This window comes from Cryptomeria japonica, chromosome 6, assembly GCF_030272615.1.
Source record: "Cryptomeria japonica chromosome 6, Sugi_1.0, whole genome shotgun sequence".
Classification (NCBI taxonomy): Eukaryota; Viridiplantae; Streptophyta; class Pinopsida; order Cupressales; family Cupressaceae; genus Cryptomeria; species Cryptomeria japonica.
The window spans coordinates 142811445-142839225 of NC_081410.1; the positions used below are offsets into that span (position 1 = coordinate 142811445).

The 27781-nt window shown below is 36.7% G+C and overlaps 1 protein-coding gene across 5 annotated transcripts in view; it reads left to right on the forward strand.

Moving 5' to 3' along the window:
• The window catches only part of LOC131061578 (2-isopropylmalate synthase B), a 55754-nt gene that overhangs the window by 14258 nt on the left and 13715 nt on the right, over nucleotides 1-27781 (forward strand). For all 5 annotated transcript variants that reach the window (XM_057995337.2, XM_057995338.2, XM_057995339.2 and 2 more), the window contains exons 2-3: nucleotides 14850-15063; nucleotides 15160-15240. In XM_057995337.2, coding sequence (XP_057851320.2) covers nucleotides 14850-15063; nucleotides 15160-15240 — 295 coding nt within the window. The remainder of the gene's footprint in view (nucleotides 1-14849; nucleotides 15064-15159; nucleotides 15241-27781) is intronic.

Here is a 27781-nt window from a genome sequence, read left to right on the forward strand (position 1 = left end):
ATAATTTTATATAATAAATATAATTTAAATATTAAAAATATTAAACATATAATTTATTTAATATTTTATTCATATTATATGTGAAAAATATAATATATATTAATTATATTAAATTATATTCATATTTTATAATATTTTATATAGAACACAACTTGCAATATGACATTTCTAATATCACCTAGCAAAAAATATGACATTTCTAATATAAATAAAATGTAATGTTCAACTAAAACTAATCATATAGGTGACACACTAATTACTATTTTTTAAATATAATATAATATAAATTTTCAACTTGTCTTAAAGAGTATTATAAATTTTTATCCCACCTATTGAAAAGTGAATGTGTGAGATATCTCTTTCTATTATGCTTTCATTGATGTCAATCATGTTGTCTATCCATTTTGATGGATGAAAATGAATAGAGCAGTCAAGGTTAAAAGAATAATTTTTTTTCATCTATTCAAAAGATTAACAATCTCCATCTCAATCTCCATATCCATCTTTGTCTCTATTTCTATATCTATCTATCTATCTCCCTTATCTGTATCTCCTTACCTTTCCCCTCATCCTTGTCTCTATCTTCACTATATTTTCCATTGTATTTACCTCTTTATCTCTCCCTCCCCCTCTATCTTTGTACCTCTCTCTCTCACACACACACTCCTTGCTTTTCTCTTCCTATTTTCTCTCTCTCTCTCTCTCTATATATATATATGTGTGTGTGTGTGTGTGTGTGTGTGTGTGTGTGCGCGCGTGCGTGTGTGTCTCTTCTTATATCTTTATCTTACTATATCTCTTTCTACCCCTCTCATTGTCTCTCTCTTTCTATCTGCATTTCTTCCTCTCTCTCTTCCTCTCACTTTCCATCTCTCCTTTATATATCTCTCTCTTATTCACTCTAATTCATTATCTATATCCATATTTCTCTTATTTGTTCTATGTCTCTACCCCTCTCTATATATGACTTCTTATCTCTATCTCTCTCTCTCTCCCACACACACACACACACGCACGCCCACTCTATCTTTCTCAAGTTATATCTATCTCTTTATATTTTTTTTCTTTCTATCCCTATCCTTCCCTCTTTCTACCCATATCTCTCCTTCTCTCTCTCTATCGCCCACTCTTTATATCTCTCTACTTAACCATTCTCTCAAATCATCTCTCCCTATCTCTCCCTCTCTTTGCTTCCCTCACTCTCTCCATAACCCCCTATTTATCTCTCTACCTCAACTTCTCTCTCCCTTTCTCTTCTTGTTTATCTCTGTCTTTGTCTCTGTCTCTCTTTCTCTCTCCCACTATCTGTCTCTATTTCTCTCTATCCCTCTCTCCCTATCTCTATATATGCTTATTTCTCTATAACTTTATCACTCCATCTCACCATCTACATCTCTATCTATCTTTCTCTCTCCATTTTACTCTATATATAACTCTCTTCCTTTCTATCTCTCCCTCTTTATCTATATATTTATCTCTTTTAGTTATTTCTATTTTTCTCTCCCTCCTCTATATTTACTCCATCTTCTCTTTGTTTCCATCTCCTCTATCTTCATCTCCAACTCTATATTTGTCTTTCTCTCTATCAATATCCCATATCTTTATCTCCCTACCCCCCTCTCTCTATCTCTCACCCTTTCTATCTAGCCCTCTCTCTTCCTGTCTTCTAATGGAGACTAATTATATACCTGATTCAAAGGTTTTTTTTTGTCATGTTTGGAAGGATGCATATTTGATTTCATGTTGTCACTTCTCCAATGATACTTTTGTTGCACAAACTACATCATTTGCTAAATGACCTACCACTTCATCTTAAGTACTAATTTTTTTTAGACTAATAGAACAAAAAAAATCCTAATTGACCTTTTAAACCTTTTCAACGTACCCATCGCACACACCTAGTTTCTACTTTTATTACCATCTTGGTTAATTGGTGCACATAAAAAGGACCAAGACAAGGATTTGTTTCATGAAAAAAAGGGGATAATATCTTGTGTATAACACATTCTTGTTCCTCTGCACATGATCTGATCATCAATGAGCCCTTGCTTAGATATTTTGACGGCTTTCATTGTAAAGACGTAGACGCTCTAACTTCAATAAAAGAACGACTACTCTTTATTCTTCAAACAAATCTATAATTCATTTAATAAATTCATTTGTTTCTCTCTAATCATTTCATAATCACATAATGTCATTACATATGCGAGTTCAATAAATAGGAATAACAAGTCTAAACTCAATAAATAGGTAATTCATAGTATTCCCTCGACTTAGAGTACTCTTTCATAGTATTTCAATCATACTATACATCATTCATAATTACAATACACAACTTAGTCATTCAATTGCCTTAAGCTGAAATATACATATATAAGATAAAATACACAATAAAGAGATGAGATGCATCCTTTGATCTCCAATCCTTTAACTACCTTCAATTCAATCCTTCGAATGAAGACGAGAACAAGATTTAGGTGTTTTTTCCACCCAACCTTGAAGCATATGCTTCCCCAAAATTCTTAATCATTCAAGAATACCCGACCCTGCACAAATTGCTTAGCAAGAAGAATTCGATATGTAAGATGGAATCTTGGTGCCTGTCTAGTATGATACATGCATTTTCATTTAGTCCAACTCATTTAAGAAACAAACAAGATAAATACAAGGATATGATATAGAGTCATAAATACATCCATCTATTCCAATGGTCAATAAGTTACTCGGGCGAGCATAATGCCATGCATAGCAATAAGATAGTTTGGAAAAGCAAACTATACTCTCTAAAACCCCATATTTGGCACCCGTCCTGGAATATATACTTTCCCATGAAACACATGACGAGCATATTCATTCATCTAGCATGCCTATTCCTTTCATTCAATATCCTTAAACTATGTGACATGCACTATCATTTTTATGCAAATAAATCGTAAATCCATTTGAGAGAAAACAATCTTTTCGTTTTCAGTCATTAAATAAACATTAAAATGAAGAAAAGAAGGTGTAACACATGTATGCACATATTTGCATATAAAGAATACAAAATGGAAGTTATGAGCACACGTTCTTAAATTCTATGTTCCTATATGGTTCTGAGTTTATTTTATGTATGTATAATCGCATTGTTTCTGTTATTTAACATGTATGTTTCAGTTTTCCAACTACTAAATTCAGATTTAGTTATGTTTCAAAACAGTAAAGAATTTTCAAAATTTGAGTTAACATGTATCTTTTTTTTTGTTAATTATAATTTTTGGTAGTCCAAGGTATCCCCGAGATTCAGCCCAGCGACATAGGTTTCTCATTATGGGGTGAGCTGAGGCGAGACTAGTCCCTGGAGATGTACCAAGCCGCCCATAAGCCAGAACCATCGGGATATTTGACTAATTTTGATTGTTGACATGTTTCTACAGTTCTGTACATGTTTGGTATAATTCAACATGTTTTCTCTTCTCAGATTGAAATATGAGACCACATATACCGACATATAATGAAAACCATCTTTTAAATACTCAATGTATACACACACACACACACACACACACACACACATATATATATATATATTATGTGTTGTGACAATTCATTGCTGTTTTCAGCATGTTTGAAAACAAAACAAACATAGATCTTTTACGTAACAGAGAAAAATGAAATAAGAGCAATTTAAAAAGATGTAATCTGGAAATGTTTTCATTTCTTCTAATTTTGCAACATCTGAAAGTGTGTTTTCATTCAGCTTCAAGGAAGTAATCGGTTTCATGAATTTGTTCATATGTGCAAATATATATATGTGTGTGTGTGTGTGTGTATGTGTATGTGTATGTATATGTATATATGTATATGTATATGTATATATATACATATGTATATGTATATGTATATATAAGTTCTACTGTGCTGATTTGATCTTCAGCCAAACAAAGATGAATTCTACAACAACTTGAGATGCAATTCTACCAAATTGGAGTTTAAAATTGATAAAGAAAGACTTTTATACTTTAGAAATATGATTTAGACAGAGATTTCATTCAAAAGAACTGATTTTTCTATCATCCATGTTCGAAACAAACTAGATCAATGGCCTACTTGAGTAAATCGATTCTCCTGTATTGGAATGATCGATGATGTCGATTTCCCTTTCTTCTCTTTTTGCTCTCTTTCCCAAATTGGCTAAATGTTTGTAGAGTATATTCTTCGTGCTTTTTCTGTTGTCTCAAAATATTAACTACGTATTCCTTATATGTTGAAGGCGTTGGCTTTTCCCTACAATCATGGCTTAAACTCTAAGTTTTTCTAACTGCTAACTGAAGTTGCATTTGTTTCCAACAACAGTGGTGGCGGTTTTTATTGCCGGGTAAGTGCAATTCGGTTTAACCAAGTCTCCCATTACAAATTGAAGACAAAGAGTCTTTATTGCTTTAACAGTTTTCAAAAACATTCCAAGTCGATAACAAGAGTCATGACTTCCTAACTTGTTGTGCAGTTTATATTCAACTGCCAGTTCGGTTTCTTTATAGTCCCTTGCAATTGAGTTTTACATTCACCATTCGATGATTACATTGCATAGTATAAAACATGCAAAGTCAATTTCATTAATATCGACTCCTTCTAGCATTCACCAGTCGATATGCATACTATTAATCATGCTATGTCGATTCTTCCTTAATCGAATCCCTCTAGTGTTTTAGATAATTCAATGCTTTAATGCATGCAACAAGTATCATGCAAGTTGATATATATATATAATAATGTAGAATCAAAACTTGGTTATAAATACAATTTGTTTCTTTTTTAATTTTATATATATATATATATATATATATAATTGACGAGAAATAAACATAGCATTCATCTATTTATTCGGAATATTTAAAACTCCATCTGCATAACAATATAATAACAATCATCAAAATGCGTGTATTATCACTTAAAAAACGTTCAAAATCAATCTTTCTCTAAATCAAATAACATCAATTATGAACACTCAATATAAGAATTTACCATTCAAAATTAAACAAACATTCGATTTCTACAATGTTCATACTTTTCAGGATTTCCTGAACTCCTCTCAAATCCCTGCTGGATTATATCTTTGGAATAACATTATTAAGGCCAGGGATGTTGCTAATCGTGGAGCATACTGGAAGGTTGGAAATGGAAGGAGTATCCGTTTTTGGGATGACTGCTGAATTGGTAAGAGTTCGTTGGCCCTTGATCCTCTGCTGGGGGATTTTAGAGATGTTTGTATTGCTTCTTTTGGGTCGATGGTGGTGGACTATTTGGTTGAAGGTAAATGGGTGAATCTCTTTGTTATTCATCCGTCTCTTGCCCAGTTGTAGGTTTCTCTAAACTCCTTTAGTTTAGAGAATAGTTTTGAAGATGAATTGATTTGGAGGTTTTCCTTTACTGGTAAATTCTTTGTTGCTTCTATGGATTGCTGTGATGATCCTCTTGTTCCATGGTGGTCCAAAGTCTGGACGAAGCATTTAATACCTAAGATCAACATGTTTTTTTGGCTTATCTTTTTGAATAAAATCCTAACTATAGATAATCTTTGTAAGAGGGGCTTCTCTATACCTAATAGATGTTATTTGTGCCTGAAGGAAGTTGAATCTGTTGATCATATTTTTCTGCATTGTTCTTATGTGATGGAAGTTTGGAGTCAAGTTCTTCAGAGGTGGGATTTCTGCTAGATCTTTCCTGGGACAATTAAGGAGTTTGTTGACCAATGGAGGGTGCCTACTAGGAATTATTTATTAAAAACTTTATGGTCCTTTGTGTTTCCTCATGTGGCGTGGGGTTTATGAAAGGAGCGAAATAGTCAAATCTTTAGGGAGACCTATCTTCAACATGAGATTGTTTTCAGGAAAATTCATAGAGCCATAATTGATAATCTCTCTATTGTCTATTTAAAGTGTAAGACTCAGAGTAGCGGTCTTAAAGACTATGAGATCAGGGTTGCCAATGCTTGGGAAATTGATTGTGGTATATCTTAGTTTGTTGGGCCCAATCCTAATATCAAACCTAATCTTGGTTGGAGAAATCCTGCTCAAGGTTGGGCCAAAATTAATTTTGATGGGGCAGTCAAAGGTAACCCTAGGCTAGCAGGATGCGGGGGAGTGTTGCATGATCATAATGGCAATTTTCTTTTAGTGATGGCGCTCCCATTGGGAACACAGACTAACCATCTTGTTGAAGCCATTGGAGCCTACAAAAGCCTCACTTTTGCTAGACAACACAATTTCAAATGTGTTTGGTTGGAGGGAGATTCAAAAAATATTATAAACTATCTAAGGGGTATTTCCAAACTCTCTTGGAATGTTGAAATTTGGATTAAAAAAGATAAGGATACTATTAAAACTTTTGATAAATGTTCCATATCCCATATCTATAGGGAGTCTAATGTTGTGGTCGACTACCTTGCAAATAAAGGGGTTATTAGCAAGAGTCAGTTGAGTTGGACCAATGGAGACAAGCTGGAGGTGGATCTGTTCATGCTTATCCTTCATGATAGAAGTCGAGGTAGAGATATTAATGATAATGTGTGCCATCATGACTAGTAGTGAATCTAGAAAGATCGGCTCCTTTCCGATTTTGGTAGGTAGACAAAGAGGACAGAATAATAAGTGTGGAGTTATTTCACATGCTTTGTGTGTGTATATTGGTATTTTGTGGGCTCTGTTCTTCAGATTGCAAGTCGTGAGTGTTGTTATTCACTAGAGAGAAGTTGAGAATGGGGGGCGCTAGGAAGAGAACTGAGCCATCAAATTGTGTGCAGTTGAAGAAAAAGCAGAAGCTCTGGGGGCTTCTGAAGAAAGGGGGTTTTACCCCTTACATTGAAAGGCTGCAAGGTCCAAATAAGGATGTTACCAGCTATTTTTCCAAGCACTGAAAAGATGGGACTATTACTCTCCATAGATGGAAGGTGTTGGTTGATGAGAGCCTCGTTGCCCAAGTCATTGGCCTATTGACTGATGGTATGAAATTTTATAGAGATAGGACTTATATTGATCAGGTTGTGCATAACTTCCCAAAGACTGAAGAAGAGAGAGCTAATCTTGTGAAGAAGATCGTTGACTACTATGATATTTCTATGATCAAGGGCTTCTGGGCGAAACTCCTTAAGGTAATTATGGAGTATTTAACCCTAGATGGTCGTTTCTCTAGAATTTATGGACATCATTTTATTATTATGAGTCATTTTCGTTATGGGGTCAAAATGTCTTTTCCGTTCTATCTTATGTCTTCTTTAAGGGCCAATTTCAAAGACCATGAGAAGAAGCCTACCAAATTCCCTATCCTTCATGAAGGGCTTTTAGTCCTGATAGACTCCCACTTCCATGCCCTTCCTGCCCATAATGTTTCTATTTAGACCTCCTCTGAGGATGCTACTAGTGCTGGAGAGTTGGGTGGTGAGGACTATGACTCAGATTTTGAAGCTGAGTCTCCTCCTCTTAAAAAAGCTAAGTCTGAAAAGATCCCAATGGCCAAGTCTCCTATGGGAAAAGGCAGAAAAGGGTAGAAGAAAGATGTGATTTCTTCTTCTTCTACTTTGGCAGCCAAGGATACCCTTGTTTCCAGCGGCCCTAAAGCTAACCTTGAGGTCTCTGTGGGTGAGAAGGAGGGTAGCATGGTGTTGGGTAGCCAAAACTTTCAGTCTCTCCCTCTGCCCCCCCTGACACTACTATTGCTAATATTGGTGTTACGGTTCATGAGGATCTTCATCCTAAATGTGCTGAGCTCAGTGATAAGGAGGACTATGACGATGTGCTAGGTATGGCAAGGGAACATGCCATTGATACTTTCAGTATGTTCAAGTGGTTGTTTCATGAGTTGAAAGAGGTCAGACTTAATTAGAGGGCACTGGGAAGCAAGATGGAGGCCATCCCTATGGGTAATATTCAAGGCAATCAGAAAGAGGCTGGCAGTGGTCGGAGGAGGAGAAAAAATCAGTGTTGGAGTGCATTCAAAGGGCAAGAGAAGGTATTGACCAAATGAAAAAAGGGTTTGAGGATAGAATCTCCAATTTGGAAGCTAGCTATGAGGATATTCAGGCTACCCTCAAGACTATTATGTCTGGCAGCCATAAGATTGTCAAGAAAATTGCTGATGCCATGAATGCAATGGTAAACAACTTTGATAGAATGCAGCAGGACAAAACTATTGTTACCATTGGAGATGATACTGATGTGATCCAGGCTGATGAAGGACCCAATAAGAGGACTCGAGGCAATATGAAGAAGAAAGCGGCCACTCAGAATGTGGCCTACAAAGAAATTAAGGTTGTAGCTGAAAAGATGAGTACCTTGGAGGCGAAGGTGGCTGAAACCTCAAGTGGTTGTTTCATGAGTTGAAAGAGGTCAGACTTAATCAGAGGGCACTGAGAAGCAAGATGGAGGCCATTCCTGTGGGTAATATTCAAGGCAATCAAAAAGAGGCTGGGTAGTGGTCGGAGGAGGAGAAAAAATCGGTGTTGGAGTGCATTCAAAGGGTTGGACAAGGTATTGACCAAATGAAAAAAGGGTTTGAGGATAGAATCTCTAATGTTGAAGTTGGCTATGAGAAAATCTAGGCTACCCTCAAGACTATTATGTCTGGCAACCATAAGATTGTCAAGCAAACTGTTGATGCCATGAATGCAATGGTAAACAACTTTGATAGAATGCAACAGGACATAACCATTGTTACCATTGGAATGATACTGATGTGATTCAGGCTGATGAAGGACCCAGTAAGAGGACTTGAGGCAATATGAAGAAGAAAGCGGCCACTTAGAATGCGGACTACAAAGAAATCAAGGCTGTAGTTGAAAAGATGAGTACCTTGGAGGTGGAGGTGGCTGAAACCCTCAACAGCCTCATGTAGTTGGGCTGCTAGTTCTGTTTGTTTGTGGGTTCGGTCTTTCTGCTGGTTTTTTGCTGCCCATCTGGGCTTTTGCTATCTTTTTGGCTGTTGTTTGTAAAGTTCTATACTTCGCAGCCTGTCTTGTTTTGGATACTTTTTTTGCTTCATTCTAAATCTTTTAGAATCCTTTTTGTAAAGGGTTTCAGGGCCCCTTCAAAACTTGTTTTTGCCATAATCCAAAACATTCGATTTAGAGTCATTTAAAACACTCATCTATGCAAGATGCATTCATTAAAATCTAACGCGGTGTGTGAGATTCCATCTCCATTACCAATTTCAAAAAGCTAAAACAACTCTACTTGAACCAAGTTCTCGCCTTCATCCACATTCACCTGTTTCTGCATTATTCACTTGCACTCAATTGTTCATTAGCAATGACAATCCCCAATTTTCACGATAAAACAGTTTAAATCATTCTTTTGCATTTAAATTTCCATTTCCATTTCCAATCTAATTTCAATTCATTTTAATTTCATTTTCGTTTTCCATTTTATCCATATAACATAAAATATAAACAATTTTCCTAATTTGATAATTGCAATTAAATATAGATAAAAAGGGTTCATGACATTCGTGGTGATGGACAAAACTATGTTTCCTATTTCGACTTACTTAAGGGCGATTGCATTGGAGGTGGTCTGTTTTCTCAATGCATTGCTTATGAAGTAAATAAATATTAGTGTTATTCCAACAAATTCTTGCAGCATAATGTAAACTGGAAAAAATTTGTAGGAATTCTTGATAAATTTTGAAGGTTGCATATATTTCATGGGCGAACTCACAATGTTGGTTCCCACTTTTTCGTACATCCTAATTTTTGCTGAAATCATACATTATTTAGAAAATATAATGATTTAAGCTTTTAAGAGGTCCCATTTGAAGTAAATAATTGAAGAGAGTTAGATCAAAGACTCTTAGATCAAAATTTCTTGGATAGAACTTCTCTACTTCTAAATCATACTTGCAATGGAGTCTCCTTTGCATCTATCAAATGCTAATAAAAAACCAATTTTACATAAGCTTTTGGGGGATCAAATGAATTCATTTAGAAGTTTAAAAAAAAAAGTATTTAGCTCTTATTATAAGCTTTCCAAATAGTATAATTTTTAATATATTTAATTTCATTATTATATTTTTATTTTAGTTCTTATGAATGTAGGGTTTTCGCCGAGCATGAACTTCTTTGTTCAATGCTTATGGAAAAATAGTAAATGTCACCCAAAAAATTCTGAAAAATATTTACGCACTAGGTATTGAAGTCCTCTTTCCAGCAAAAAAAAAAATTTGATTTTTCGTTATATATACTAGAAGTTATGTAATATCAAATGGACATATGTCAAAATTACAGTTAACTCGACTTAATAAAATACGAAATATTGAAGATAATGTTGCAAAACCAATTGCTAACACTAGATATGGATGTTACAAAACCAAATTTGAAAGAGTTACGTTCATATCTATTATAGAAAAAAAAGTTATGCTATACAGGGTGAGTATCACTCTTTAAAAATGTTGTTTTTTGAAAAAAACTAGTTTTCGAGGGAGATAGAAAATGGAAGCAAATTGATTCCAAAAATTATTAAAAAAATATTTTTATGATGTACATACAAAATGACACAAATCACTAGTTCACGTCATCTACAAATTTCTTACGGTTTAGAAGTAATAGGTGTTTGAATCTGAAGTTTTTTCATAAAATGAATATTGCAATGTCAAAGCTGGCAAAAAAGTGTAACACACTATTGTGGGTTCACCCCATGAAGATTATATAATGGATTAAATATTGTGCAATTTTTCCTAGGGGTTTTATTTGTTGGAATTTATTGCCCTGAGCCCACAATTCTGCCCCCCACATAAACTCCACCTACCTGTCAGGAGTGCAGCAACAGCAACAGCTTGGAAGATTGACTTTGGGATCTTCATCCCAATAGCTCCTGACGTGAATAGCAAGATTGCAAAGGAGTAAATGAAGGTAGTTGAGTTTGAATTTGAAATTTTTGAGAGGGAATGTTGTGCAAACAGCAAGAAGACAAAAAAGAGAATGTTCTCTAGAATGTGCATAAGAAGAAGTAGCACAAAGAGAATGTGCAGAATCTATTCAACAGTTTGAGTAGAGAAGAAGAGTTTTGTAAACAGCAATAGCCTGTAGGTGTGCGTGTGGTTTATCAGTTGAGCAAAGATTGCTCTTGATTGCTACTGACAGTCTGCAGCTCCAAGTGAGCATTTGTTTGTAGTGAGCTTTGAAAATCTCTGTTTTGTGTGGTTGAATGCAACTCTTGATCACTGCTTGTAGATTAGAAATCATTAGTTATTTTGAGTTATGTATTTTATGTCATTTCCAATCTTTTTAATAGAAAGCAAAATAAATTGCGTGTCTCCTAGTTTTATTATTGGATTTTGCTGATTTACATTCCCAACAAATTGAGAAACATCGCAGTCTCTATAATTTGGCTCCTGAGCTTGAATGCTCTAGCCCTTGTGTTATATTTATTTTTGACATGGTAATCAGAGCTATAGAGCCTAAATCCTTGTGAGTTGGCCATTTTTTTTTTCCTGGGTGTTTGAGTTTTGCGTGTAGGAGACATGGTTGGAGATGAAGGAAAGAGTTGGCAGTAGCCACCCTCCTTTAATGGACAAAATTATGATGTTTGGGCCAAGAAGATGAAAACCATCATGGTTGCAAATGATTTGTGGGAACTTTGTGTCACTAGGTTTGTGGATACAATTAACCCATCTTAGTATGCTGCTCTCACAAACAATCAGAAGAACCAATTGAGGGAAACAAGGAGGAAAGATGTTAAGGCATTGAGTTTGAAGCAGCCTTGACAAAGGCGATATTTCCGAGAGTAGCAATAGCTAATTATGCCAAAGAAGACCAAGAGTCTAAGGGAAATCTACCAAGGTGGAAGGTATGAAGGAGATTTTGTTGAAAATGTGAACTGTGTATTATTTTCTCATAGTGATCGATTTATTTTGAGGATGCTATTAAGGAGGAGAAATGGTTTGAGGCCATGGATGAGGAAATAGATGCAATAGAGGAATGATACATGGAAGCTAACTGATTTGCCTCCCAACAAGTAAGTTATTGGGGTTAAATGGGTTTGTAAGACCAAATGTAATGCTGAAGGAAGAATAGAGCACCATAAGGCAAGATTGGTTGTCAAGAGTTACAAACAACAATTTGGGAGAGACTATAATGGGATGTGTGCTCTTGTGGCAAGGATGGAGACCATGTGGGCAGCCATAGCTATTGCAGTCCAGCACAAATGGAAGGTGTTTTAAATGGATGTGAAGTTTGCCTTCCTTAATGGAGTGTTAAAAGAAGAGGTTAACGTGGAGCAGCCACTTGGTTATGAAGTTCCGGGTCATAAAGGCAAGGTATATAGGTTGAAGAAGGCTCTTTATGGGCTGAAGCAAGCTCCACGGGCTGAAGCAAGCTCCACGGGCATGGTACAACAAGATTGACTCATATTTGATGAGCCATGGATTTGGCAAAAGTGATGGTGAGCCTACTCTTTACATCAAGATAGTTGATGGTAAGATTCTTATTGTTGTCTTGTATGTTGATGATTTAGTTTTCATTGGGGATGATGATTTCCGTATTGTTGATTTTAAAGAAGCCATGAAAAGAGAGTTTGAGATGATAGATTTAGGTCTCTTAAGGTATTTTCTAGGCATAGAAGTAAAACAAATGCATGATGGTATATTTATCTCAAGAAATGTATGCTAATGAGATCTTGAAGAGATTTAGAATGTATGGTGGCAAGCATGCACCAACACCAACAACCATAGGTCTTAAGTTGAGCAAGGAAGATTGCAGTAGCAGTGTTGATTCGACCAGGTTTAAGAGTTTGGTTGGAAGTTTGATATATTTAACAACAACTAGGCCTAATATAATGCATGTAGTGAGTTTGATTTCCAGATTTATGGAGACTCCAAAGGACACCCATTGGCAAGTGGGTAAGAGAATCCTGAGGTATATGAATGGCACCAAGGGATATGGCATTTTGTATAATGCTGTAAATGATTTTAAGCAAGTTGGTTACACATATAGTGATTGGGTAGGAAGTGCAGATGATAGGAAGTACACATCGGGCTATGTGTTTCATTTTGGTTCGGGTGTAATCTCATGGGCTTCCAAGAAGCAACCCACTATTGCCCTATCAACAGTTGCGGTTGAGCATATAGCAGCAAATGTAACAGCATGTCAAGCTATTTAGCTGAGAAGAATCTTGGTAGATTTGAAGGAAGAACAAGAGGAGAACAACAATCTTTTGTGACAATGTTTCATCAATTGCATTAAGCAAAAACCCTGTGTTTTGTGGAAGAAGCAAACGCATTGAGATTAAGTATCACATCATTAGAAGTTTAGTTGATAATGGTAAAATAAGAATAGAGTTTTACAGGTTTGAGTAGCAGCTAGCAGACATTTTCACCAAGCCATTGAGTAGAGACAGCTTCGAGCACCTAAGGAGAAGTTTGGGCGTAGTTGATTTAAGTCATGATTGATTTTGTTTATTGGCTCAGAACAAAGGGGGATTGTTGGAATTTATTGCCCTTAGCCCACAATTTTGCCCCCCACATAAACTCCACCTACCCATCAGGAGTGCAACGACAATGACAACCTGGAAGATTGACTTTGGGATCTTCATCCCAACAACTCCTGACATGAACAGCAAGACTGCAGAGGAGTAAATGAAGGTAGTTGAGTTTGAATTTGAAAATTTTGAGAGGGAATATTGTGCAAACAGCAAGAAGACAAAAAGGGAGAATGTTCTCCAGAATGTGTAGAAGAAGAAGTAGCGCAAAGAGAATGTGTAGAAGCTAGACAACAGTTTGAGCAAAGAAGAAGAATTGTGTAAACAGCAGCAGCCTGTAGGTGTGCGTGTGGTTTATCAGTTGAGCAGAGATCACTCCTGATTGCTACTGACAGTGTGCAGCTCCAAGTGAACATTTGTTTGTAGTGAGCTCTGAGAAGCTCTGTTTTGTGTGGTTGCTGTTGAATGTAGCTCCTGATCGCTGCCTGTAGATTAAAAATCAGTTTTTATTTTGAGTTATGTATTTTAAGTCATTTCCAATCTTTTTAATAGAAATCAATTTTCACTGATTGAAAAACAGAGTTGCAGTCTGTGTAGTTTGGCCTTTAAGCTTGAATGCTCCAGCTCGTGTTATATTTATTTTTGACATTATCATGGGTCAAGGCCAGGTAAGCGTAAGAGATATTCCAATTAGACTGGTTGAATTTTTTGCAGTTCTTGACTGTTTTAACTTTTTATATTGAAGCATTTTATAGTCGTTAGTTCATATACTTATAGCTGCAAGTTGTCACCTGGATTTTCCGATTTTGAATTACCTCCTGAACAGAAAAGACAATATAATCAATCATAAGTCACGGTTTGGAGAGTGTAATATTACTGTGCATATTAACAGGCAAGCAAAAACATAGATAATATCACAACCCAGACCTATGCAGATCAGTTGTATCATTGGACAAGTCTTTATCATAGGGAGACTTGTTATCCTTGATTTCTGAAGTGGGTGCCCAGTAATTTTCATGCACTTCAATTTGATTGTAATCATCAGGATTCTGAAGATCTTGAAATCATAACAATCAAACCACTCTTCTGCGCAGAGGCTTTCAGTAGGATGATCAGAAGAGATATACAAACTTATTCATGTTGTTCAGTTGGTTTTTAGCAAGAAAAAAACTAAACACCACTTCTTCCTTAATTAATTCATTGCCTAGGATGCAACTATGACTTTTGATTTGATAAGTATGGTACAAAATACTCATATCTGGATTAAATTGGGGTGATTCTTACGAAATTTGAACCACCATGTTGGTGTAGCCAAATTGAAATTATTGGTGTATAAGTGTTGTTTCGCTTGAAATTCATGTCACAGTTCTAATCGATGTATTGATGAGATTAAACTACTGGCAGGACTGATCCAGAATTTTTGTACAAGATACTGGGAGAGGTGATCAAGGCAGGAGCCACCACTGTTGGCATTGGGGATACAGTGGGATACCTATTTCCTTCCGAATGCTACGAATTGATTGCAGGCATCAAAGCCAATACTCCAGGCATAGAGAATGCCATTATTTCAATTCATTGCCACAATGACCTTGGTCTTGCAACTGCCAATACCTTGGCTGTACTATTCCTTTTCTATCCTTCTCACTGCTCTCATTATCTGTAAATTTGTGGTATTGGGTGTTAAATTTACGAGTTTTCATGATATGAATTACAGGGTGCACTTGCGGGAGCAGGTCAGTTAGAGGTGACTGTTAATGGCATTGGGGAAAGAGCTGGAAATGCTTCGTTAGAAGAGGTAATACAAGTCTTCATGGGCACATTTAGAGAGTACTTTTGCAATTTCAACTTCTTTTGGTTGTTTAAATTCCATCAACTCACAAACGAGATAGTCATTAGATATTCACCTTTTGAATTTACTTATTTGAACTTCCTTTTCTTGGTAAAGCTTGGATTTGTTAAGTTGGCTTCTATATAAAATGAGCCATGCCACATAAGACTGGCACATTGTTTTAATATTTAAACCAGATTTCTACTCGCAGGTATCCATGTTCATGCAGCAGAATCTTGTTGCATATATGGGCTGCCTAATTGAGCCAAGAGCGATTTGAAATGGGTCTCTCTTGCGAGTGATATCTCTTGCCATTATAATTATAAACAACGTCTTGGACTTAATTTCATTTAGTTTTTCTTTAATACATCCTAGTCTGCTATTTGACTTGGAGAGGTGACAAACACTCTTGCATACAGTTAGTTATATGGGGGAGAGCTAGAGAGAAATATAAATGTTGAGATAGAGTGATAGAGAGATAGGTATTTAAGGAGATATATAGACTCTAGAGGAGAGAGGCAACGAGATAGAGATATAGAGGGTAACAAATAAAGGGAGAGAGAAAGAGATATATGAGATGAGAAAGGGAGAGAGTGCTAGAGTTAGATAGATAGATAAGGGGATGGGGATAGGGAGGGAGGGAGAGAGATAGAAGGAAAGATAAAGAGAGGGAAGGAGAGAAAGGGAGAGAGATAGGTAGGGGAAGAGATGGAGAGGGAGAGATATATAGAGATAAAAAGGGATGAACAAAGAGATAGGGAAAGAGGTAGAGAGATGGAGAGAAATGGAGATAAAGATATAGAGAGGAGTGAGAGGAAGATAGATAGATGGAGAAATAGAGATGTGGATATAGAGGAAAGATGGAAGGAGAGGGAGAGGGAGAGGGAGAGGGAGAGATGGATTGATATAGATTAAAGGGAGATATAGAGAGATGGAGAGGAATAGGGAGAGAGATAGGGAGATAGAGGTAGAGCGATATGAATACAAAGAGTTGGAGAAAGGAGCAAGAGGGAGATAGAGAGAAAATTAGAGAGAGAGAGATATTAAGCAAGAGTAATAGAGTGAATTGGACTATTGTAATTGTAATATCCCATCTTAATGATTAATATGCTTGATAATGAGCCTCAAGTGCTTTGGTCTTGTAACATTTTTTATATCTAGTCAACATTCAACCATTTGCGCTTTTAAGGGATCACAAATGTGGGTAGAAGTAGGAGAAAACAAAGGCACAATTTTATAAAAGAGTCACTTGTGCATTGAGTTTAATACTTTTGTATCAAGGGTCAATGCTTTTGTAATCCTAACATGCTTTTGGAGTGAAATGGTGCTTATAAGGTGCAAGCTTACTTTAACTTGGGTTGTGGAATCTGACCTTACACCTATCAATTGCATTTGGTTGGAAGTTTCTAAAGCCTTTTGAACAAATTCATTTTATTAATATCCTTTGATGAAGAGAATGATGCTTTTCGACTTATACATTGTTTTCAACCTGTATTTGTATTTCCTATTTTGATGGCACTTTCATACTAGGACGATGAGGAAGAAGATGAATATGATACAATGGGAAATGAGTTTGATGAAGACATGGATGCCCTTAAGTGTGCATGCCAATTAACTGGCGAAGATCATAGGTTTGTCGAGAATGCTTCAGAAGCAAAGATTAATGGTGAGAGCGAGGATGAGGATGATGTCCAGACCTTATTCTGAAACTTTGATTTTGGCATAAGTTGGGAAGACATTGGAAAATGTTGTAGTTTTTTGCAGTACACTTGCCAATTGCATTTTACTAAAAGTTACTAAATCCTTTTCAAGAAACGTATTTGTGTATATCATTGTAATGTCCCCACTTTTTGAGTGATCTATCAGGATGGGAAATTCACCTCTCACCCATCTCCACAGGTGAATTCTTGTGTTTGGGGATGATCTACTTGCCAAAGGGAATCTTATACTTAGTCATTTTTATGACTTTGGTAAGTTAATAAAGTAACTTTATAAATTAAAGTTATAAAAGCACTTTTTCTAAAAATAGAAAAAGTTAAGTTACAAGTTATTATAAAACAACTTTATGAAATTACCTTGGCACATTTACCTAGGTTGTTTTATAATATTAAATTGGCCCCTCTTTAATGACAAATAACCCCTCAAGTTGGGCGTACAAGTTTGGAAAGGAATCTTAAAAAGATGCTTTTAGGGGTACGAATTAGGGCAAGAGGATTAAAGAGATGGAAAGAGGTTTTTGGAAGTCATTAGACATTGGTTAGTTTTGTAGTATTGGTAATTTGCAGGTCTGCAACTTTCCACAGATCATCGAGTTTGGGACGATACCCTCAAATTTGACTTTAGAAGGACGAAATCCCTTCTACAGGCACCACGTGGGACACACCAGAAGCTTGTTTCAGGCCATTGATGGGCCCATTCTGCAAGCAAACTTTGGAATCAAAATTACTTGAAAAATTCGATCAGATCTGGGCAGATGTTTGTGAATTTTCAGTCCATATTTGATGTCTATGCAAACCGTACCCTTTCCCCATGTTGGTCGTACCATTTCAGCAGCCTGGGGTTTGCAATAAAATAGATTAGAAGATTTTAGAGGCAAGGTTTGTGTGCAAAATCATTGTTAGGCAATAGGAAATTCAGTTGGTTGAATAGATTGATCATATCTCAGCTTATTTGGGAGCTATCAACAATTCATTGGGAATTTGGTGCCAAATCATGGTGGTCCTCCTGGCAAGAATTTGGGAAAAGCTTCATATTTGCATTCTACCTCCTCAATTGTTTTTGTTAATTATTAGAGTGATGAATAAAACTCATAAAAGTTGTTGATGAGTGTTGGAGATACTTGTAGCAGCAATCTACTTCAATTCAATTTTAGTTAATAACACAGCCTCCAGGCAGGGCGTGGACCTCTGGTAGACCATATTTGGCATTATTGTGTTGAAATTCATTAATCTCTCTAGTAGACCATATTTGGCATTATTGTATTGAATTTCATTAATCTCTTGCATTTAATAATTGCTGCTAATAAAATCAGAAATCTGATAATTGATTTTCAATCAGTTGTTCCTTTGTATTGCATTGTTATTTCCTTTATGCATTGTCAAAACCCCAAAAACAACCAAAGAACTTAAAAACTTACAAAAATCCAAAAACACATTTGCTGGTCAAAGAACCAAAATTGGAAACATTCAGCAGTTTGGAGCAGAATTATAATCAAGGATCTTTCAGTGGTATCAGAGCAATGATCCTACCGGAGATATTACACACGCAGGAGACCTAGAGTGGATTTAAATTTTGTCACAGAACCACTCTTTGAGACTAATATGGGTGATATACCAAAAGGACAGAGGAGCCCACCCAGACAGGAGAGACAGATTCCACTCAATCCTGATGAGATTATGAGGAGCTTGGCTGAAGCACAACCAAGAATTGTTCAAGCAATCAACAGGTTACAGGACACACTTGATGGAATGGATTTGGAAAATAATAGGAGAAGGCACAAGAGCTGTAGCAGGACAGTATCAACTTCAGGAAGTAGGGGCAGCAGTAGAACTCCATCTTCCCTGAGTAATGCATCCATCTCACCACGAAGAGACAAGACCCATACTAGGACAACAGATAGGCTTATGCTCCGACGGTTCACTCCTAGAGATGAACCACCGTTGGCTGATCCACATAATGGAATCACCTTTCAAGACACAGTTATGGCTGCTAGCGATGAGTGGGCACGTCTACCAGCACATGTTAGAGATGCATTTCTGTTGCATCAATATTGTATGTAGCGTCGTGATTCCATGATGGGACAGAATGATAGGGGACCCAAACAACAATGGAATAATGATTTGAAGAAGGCTACAGACAAGCTGACTTTATCCACTTTTGATGGCAGTGGCTCCATTAGTGCATGGGTGTGGGTTCATAAGCTGGATATATATCTTTCCTTGAAGCCTATGGCTGAAAATGAAGCCATACAGTTCGCTGTCCTACATTTGGAGGTTGTCGCATATGATTGGTGGCACCATGGGTTGATCACACAGAATCATGCCCTTATTCATTCATATGCAGAGTTCACAGAGAGGCTGATTTCCAGATTTGACAGGAAGGATGTGGAACTCTATTACAGGGATTTGGCTCTCCCGAAACAATCGGGACATGTGGAGTCATATATTAATGAGTTTCAGCGTATAGCAGTGATGGTGCCTGAGATGCCTGTTAGGAGGGTAGTAATGCTCTTCATAGAGGGACTTCATGAGAGATACCATGGTTTGGTTAAGGCCTTGAAGCCTAAGACTCTACAGGAGGCTATTTAGCTCACATTAGATCTGGACACTATTCCACCATCCTCTACTTTTCAGCAAAACAAAATTTTTCCCAGCAATTCCAAACCCTTCGAGAAGCCTTTCAATCCACAAAAGGGTAACACATCTTCTCCTAGGATTGATCAGGAGACTAGAAATGAATTGAGGAAGAAACTGTGTTTTACTTGTAAGGAACCTTGGGAACTGGGACACAGGTGCCTTGGCAAAGGCAAAGCTCATCTCATTGAAGTGAGCTTAGATGTGGAGGATGAGTACATTCAGGACACTGATGATGAGGGAGAGCATATTGAGACTCCCCAGATTGAGCTTGATTCTACTGATGCACAGGCTATGGCCAATGTCACCATGGCCACTCTTTCCAGTTATCCAAAGTTCCATGCCTTCAAATTGAAGGGAACTATTTAGGGGCAGCGTATAGTGTGTTTAGTAGATACTGGAGCAACCCACAACTTTATTGATCAACATTGGGTAGAGAAACGTGGGTTACAAACAGAGAAATTTTCGGGATTTGGTGTGAAAGTTGCAGATGGTGCAGTGTTGGGTTGTACCAGGAGGATTCCTCAGCTCTGTATCCAGATGGAGACTACATTCTAACTGATGATTTTTATGTTTTACCATTAGAGGACTATGATGCAGTTATTGATATGCAGTGGTTACAGGGGATTGGCAGATATGTCATTGATCACAGTAGGATGCAGTTGGAGTTCTTAGCTGATGGTAAGAAGAGAATTTTGAGGGCACTGTCGGATGGAGGCCCCAAGGAGGTTTCTTCTTGCAGGATGGAGACTATTATCAGGCACAAAGATATCCTTTGGGCTACATAGTGCTTTATTTCATCTAAAGCACCTTCATCTCAGGATGGAAAATCTTATCACATTGATATACAACAGATTTTAGATAAGCATGGGGTGGTGTTTGATGATATACCACCTGGTGTACCATCAGATAGAGGCTTTGAGCATGTGATAGAACTAGAGGATGGAGCAAAACCAATCATGACCACTCTCTACCACTATCCTAAGGCCTACAAAGACAAGATTGAGAAGACCATCAAGGAACTTCTCGACATGGGATTCATTAGATCGAGCTCTAGTCCCTTTGCTTCTCCAGTTGTGTTGGTGAAGAAGGATGGGACCTTATGCATGTGTATTGACTACCGTGCACTTAATAAGAAAACCATTAAGAATTGGTACCCCATTCCACGCATAGATGAGTTGTTGGATGAGCTTCATGGCTCAGTTTATTTTTCGAAGATTGATCTTTGATTAGGATATCACCAGATTAAGGTGCGGGAGTCTGATATTCACAAAACAGCCTTCAGATGCCATTACGATCATTATGAGTTCTTAGTGATGCCTTTCGGTCTCACTAACGCCCCTGCTACATTTCAATCATGCATGAACCACATATTTAATAAGCATCTGCGTAAATTTGTGTTGGCATTCTTTGATGATATATTGATTTATAGCAGATCATGGGAGGAACATCTGAGGCACTTAGATGAGGTGTTGAGCTTTATGGAATCTCAGTCTTTGTATGCTAAGATGTCCAAATGCGAATTTTGACTCACTGAGATTTTATACTTGGATCATGTGATAGGAGTTGATGGAGTGAAAGTCCATCAGGAGAAGATCCAAGCTATTATTGATTGGCCACCTCCCAGGAACATTTCAGAGTTGTGTGGATTTCTTGGTTTATGTGCTTATTACAAGCAGTTTGTTAGAGGTTACTCTCAGCTTGCAACACCTTTGACAGATCTCACCAGGAAAGGGGCTTTCAAATGGACTTGGGAAACACATGAGGTATTTGATAGGCTTAAGCAGGTGATGAGCACTTATCTTGTGTTGGCACTTCCGGATTTCACCCAACCTTTTGTGCTTGAATGTGATGCTTCAGGAGAAGGTGTGGGTGCAATACTTATGCGAAATCATCATCCTATTGTGTATGAGAGTAGAAAATTGAAGGGCAGTGAAAAATTATACTCTACCTATGATAAAGAAATGTTGGCTATTATGCATGCTCTCACAAAATTCAGACAATACTTAGTGGGAAGGAAATTCATTGTTAAAACTGATCATAATAGCCTTAAGTACTTTTTAGAACAAAAAGATCTCAATGAAAGGCAACAAAAATGGGTCAGTAAGATCCAAGCATATGATTTTGACATTGAATATGTCAAGGGAAAAAACAATGTAGCTGCTGATGCATTATCTAGGAAGCCATCCATTGCTGCTCTTTGTTCATTGAGTGAGATTTCAGCTGATTGGAAATCTCAACTTTTAGTGGAGAATTCCAAAAATCAGCATGCATGTGAAATTATGGATGGGATCATTCAGGATGATAGGTACACAGTTGTGGATGATGTGATTATCTACAAGGGGAGAATTTATTTAGTTCCAAAATCTAAATTGAAAAATCAGATTTTACATGCTTTTCATTATGCTCCTGTAGTAGGACATCAAGGGTATGGTAAGACCTATAGGCAGATTAGAGAAAGGTTCTCTTGGAAGGGCCTCAAAGATGATGTTTTACAACATGTTAGGGAATATATTACTTGCCAACAAAATAAAACTGAATATACATACCTTGCTGGTCTCCTACAACCATTACCCATTCCAGAGCAAAAATGGACTGAAATTTCAATGGATTTCACCATGGGTCTTCCCAAGGTGCAAGGGAAAGATTGCATATATGTAGTAGTGGACAAATTGACAAAATATGCTCACTTCTTTCCCATAGCAGTAGCTTATACAACTTCATAGGTTGCTGATTTGTTTTTCAGAGAAATATTTAGGCTCCATGGTCTTCCAAAGACCATTGTCAGTGACTGTGACAGCCGGTTCATGAGTTCTTTTTGGCAGGAGTTGTTTAGACTTACCGGCACAGAGTTGACACCTAGCACCAGCTGTCATCCTCAAACTGATGGGCAAACAGAGGTTGTGAACAAGTGGCTTGAGGGGTATCTTCGCAACTATGTGTTAGGACAGCAGCGTACATGGGTTTGTTGGTTATATTTGGGAGAGTTTCGCTACAACACGACACATCATATGTCTATTGATATGACTCCTTTTCATGCACTATATGGCTACGAGGCCATGACATTCATGGATTTGGCACTTGGAGATAGTAGGGTACCATTGGCACAGGATTGGCTTTAGGAGAGCCAAGACAAGCGATCATTTGAGATTGGAGACATGGTGTTCTTGCGCCTCCAACCTTACCGACAAAGTTCTATGAAGATGAGTGGGGCCGAGAAACTCAAACCTCGATTCTATGGTCCGTTCCATGTTTTGAGGAGAGTTGGGGAAGTAGCATATGAGATTGAGCTACCACCCGAGAGCAGGATTCATAATGTCTTTCATGTATCTTGCCTCAAGAAGCCAATCAGACAGAGTACAGTGACTTCATCAGTTCTTCCACCCTTGGATGAGGAGGGTAAGTTGATTATGGTTCCTGTTGAGATATTGGATCAGCGTGAGAAGAGTTTACGTAACAGGGTAGTTCGGGAATATTTGATCAGATGGAAGGATTTACCTATTGAGGATGCCACTTGGGAAGGTGAAGCTATCTTGTAGCATCCATCTCTTCAGTTGCTTGAGGACAAGCAATCCCGGGAAGGGAGGACTGTAATGTCCCCACTTCCTGAGTGATCTATCAGGATGGGAAATTCACCTCACACCCATCTCCAAGGGTGAATTCTTGTGTTTGGGGATGATCTACTTGCCAAAGGGAATCTTATACTTAGTTATTTTTATGACTTTGGTAAGTTAATAAAGTAACTTTATAAATTAAAGTTATAAAAGCACTTTTTCTAAAAATAGAAAAAGTTAAGTTACAAGTTATAATAAAACAACTTTATGAAATTACCTTGGCACATTTACCCAGGTTGTTTTATAATATTAAATTGGCCCCTCTTCAATGACAAATAACCCCTCAAATTGGGCATACAAGTTTGGAGGATTAAGATTCCATTTGGAATCTTAAAAAGATGCTTTTAGGGCTACGAATTAGGGCAAGAGGATTAAAGAGATGGAAAGGGTTTTTTGGAAGTCATTAGACATTGGTTATTTTTGTAGTATTGGTAATTTGCAGGTCTGCAACTTTCCACAGATCATCAAGTTTGGGACGATACCCTCAAATTTGACTTTAGAAGGACGAAATCCCTTCAAATTTGACTTCAGAAGGATGGAATCCCTTCTACAGGCACCACGTGGGACACACCAGAAGCTTGTTTTAGGCCATTGAAGGGCCCATTCTGCAAGCAAACTTTGGAATCAGCATTATTTGAAACATTCGATCAGATCTAGGCAGATATTTGTGAATTTTCAGTTCATATTTGATGTATATGCAAACCGTACCTTTTCCCCATGTTGGCCGTACCATTTCAGTAGCCTAGGGTTTGCAATAAAATAAATTAGAAGGTTTTGGAGGCAAGGTTTGTGTGCAAAATCATTGTCAGGCAATAGGAAAGTCAGTTGGTTGAATAGATTGATCATATCTCAGCTTATTTGGGAGCTATCAACAATTCATTGGGAATTTGGTGCCAAATCCTGGTGGTCCTCCTAGCAAGAATTTGGGAAAAGCTTCATATTTGCATTCTACCTCCTCAATTGTTTTTGTTAATTATTAGAGTGATGAATAAAGCTCATGAAAGTTGTTGATGAGCGTTGGAGATACTTGTAGCAGCAGTCTACTTCAATTCAATTTTAGTCAATAACACAGTCTCCAGGCAAGGCGTGGACCTCTGGTAGGCCATATTTGGCATTATTGTGTTGAAATTCATTAATCTATTGCATTTAATAATTGCTGCTAATGAAATCAGAAATCTGATAATTGATTTTCAATCAGTTGTTCCTTTGTATTGCATTGTTATTTCCTTTATGCATTTTGTATACATCTGCCAAAGCATTTGTAACCAAGATGTCTAATCATTTACCCCCTTCTAGTATGCTTTGATGGATGTCCATATCATGTTTCAAAGCTACCAATTTTGCAGAAGCCCCGCCTATGTTGGCGGATAGTTAACGACGTACTAAACCACTATTTGGGAACATCGAACATCTTCGGACTATAACTACCAACGAAAATAAACGGTGAAGATTATCTAGATCGTCTTGCACGTTTTTGCGGAACTTCTGACCATTGATCTTTCAAGCTACTTCAAATACTTCAAATAGGGTATGCCTTCGGCGTAATAATATATATAGATTCTTGCATTTATTAACTAATATCAAATGTAAGCATTGTATATAAAAGTTGAGTTATTTAATTGTTGTATCTATAATTATTTATATAATATGTTTATTTGTTATTTTTGCTGAGTCATTTGTTGAATTATGTTTCTTTGTTTATGTTGATGTTGTTTCTTTTCTTAATTTATTTATTTATAGATTCAATAGGTTAATTTGAATCTTTTCTAAATGCATTATTATCTTCTAGGTAGATTCCGTACTATTTCTAATTGATAGATAACTTTATTTTATTTTATAAAATATAATATAAATATTAATTTGTAGATTTTTATATTTAAATTGATGTAATTATGTCATTTATATTAACTTTATTTATAATTTTTTCATGTTATAGATATTATATGTTCTAGTAGAATTATTTATATATTTTTTGTATTATAGTTATCTTATGTTTATGGTGTGATATTTATCTACATTATCGATAGTTATTTGTTTTATATAGATTAATATTCTTAAATATTTTCAAATATTATATGTTTATAAGTTGAATTTTAAAATGTGTATATACATTATTGTAATATACCAATAGAAATATTTTAATATTTATATTGAAGTTCCAATATTTAAGTCGAGTTATCTTATTTAAATTATATGTTAGGTCTTTTTATTTTTAAGATTTCAATAGCTTTCTAGTGGCCCCTTACCCCTTGTTTTATTTTCATTGTCAATTTTATTTTTGGCCATTCTTGTAATTGGTTTGCGTTTAATTCCTTTTCTTCTGTTTTGGGCAATTTATTTTTCCTCCCTTGGCTCTATTTAATCTCATGAGAGCTATCCTCTCATTTTTGCTCTCTAGCTATTTCATCCTAAGGATAGATCATGAAGTATAATCCAAAATGTTGTTGATGAAAAAAATTGCTATAATATTGATGACTTGAAAACTTGACTTTGAAAGAATATAACTATTAGAGATTGTGGAAATTGTTAGAAGAATGTTGCAAATATGTGCTTGAGAGATATTTGAGAGATGTGTTGTCATTGCTGTCAACATATTTCTCTATCTGAGACAGTGGTGCAGTGAAGTTCAGTGAGTTAGTTTGTTTAGCATGATGAAGATTAGAGTTTGTGGATTAAAGTGTTTGTAGAGGGTTGTCTATAGTTGATTCAGTTCAATTTTTAGAGGTCCGCATGGAGACTTGATTGAGTTATGGGTATCTATGTTGTGGCTGGTTTTTCAGTTGTTCAGTGGTGACAGTATTTTGATCTCCATTGCTCTGCATTGTAATATCTTGTTTTTCGGATTTGGAGATATGTTTGGGACATTGGTGTGTCCTCAATTCAAGTGGTTTGTGGTTTGGAGGTCCGCAAGTGATTTTTCAAGGTTGACAGTCATTGCAGTTAGTGTTCCCGAGGTTTGGTATGAAGATGCTGGTGATTCCAGTAATTTGTGTTTGTGAGGATGTTGCTATGGTAATTCATGATGCTTGTGGATGTTTTTGGATCATGTGCCTTTTGTGTTGGTGGTCTGCATTGATCGTTGAGCTCGTAATTGATGTTTTTACTTGTTATGTTGATGCTTTTCATGATCTTGGCTGACCAGATGCTTGTAGCGTGTTGCGGATGTTCGAGGAATAATTTTTGGAGGTGTAACATGTTTGAAACGAAATATTGGGTCCGTGCTATGTCTTGATTGACATTGCTTGGTCGGCATGTAATATTGTATTGAGTGTGGTTATATTTTTGTAATTAGGTGATGAGTGTTGAGCCAACCTTAGAGAAATGATGACAAGGTTGATGTCATGTATAAATAAATGTAATATCTTTGTATTCGAGCATGAGTGTGGATCAGTGTGTATGTGCGCTGAATGTATACATCTTTTGAAGGCAGAGAAGAAGTGTGAAGAAGAAAGTTGTTTTGTGCTTCAATGGAACTGAACCAGGCATAAATGAGATGTTATTTCCTAGTTCGTAACTTTCGGATGTGATTCGAGATTGATTGTATAGGCAGTGAGCCCCTCTTATTTTGAGCAGTGAGCTTTAGGCAGTGTGCCTGAATGCATGTGCATTCCTCATTGTAATACTTCTAACAGAGTATACCTATTTTGTGGGTTCATCTCCATCATGGTTTTTCCCTTAACCGGGTTTCTACATCAAAATTTTTGGTGTTGTGTGTGTTTATGATGTGTTGCTGATTTATGCATTTGAGAATAAGTTTAAGTTGCTTGATTTTTTGAGACAACTGATTCACCCCCCCCCCCCCCCCCCCCTCTTAGTTGTTTGCCCCTATTTCATCAATAAATTTTTGTATTCGACCTGGTTTGACGATGGATACCCAATATTATGGAGATCCCTTGGCTTTCCCCAAACCCATACGTATTTCTGTAGGTCTCGTTCTAATAGGTTTGTTCAGGAAATATATATCCATATTTTTACATTGTGACAGGCATAACGAGAAATTGCTCATCGTCCTGCTTATATCTGCCCAGATGTGATCCAAACAAGTTCTGATGCCTAAAGAGAAAATATACCAAAACAAATGCGATTACCCCGAGAAGATATTCCCTTGATTCTTCCCTTGTGTTGGTGACAAAATTTCGTTCTTTTGGGTTCTAGTCAATGGTTGTATAATACTATTTGAATCCCATCTCTATTTTAGAACCGGATATGAAAGTTTCTTCTCATCTGGCTCCTTGTGAAAATCTATGGCAACTATGGATTCTAAATATTGAGGTCCTAGGAATAAATCTGTATTTACTCATTACACATATATTATACATATAATATGAGGATACAAATACCTCTTTTATTATATATCGGTACTTCCCAATAAGTATCTTATAGGTGAATATTAACTGTAAGATATTTGGGGTCGACTTATGGACTCCAAAGAAATTTATTCTTTGTTGGTTTATTTCGCCATCCTATCCAATGAATGATTCAGATTTCTATGTGATCTTATGCAGTCACAGGTTCCATGGTTCCCATAGCTTTCAAATGGCT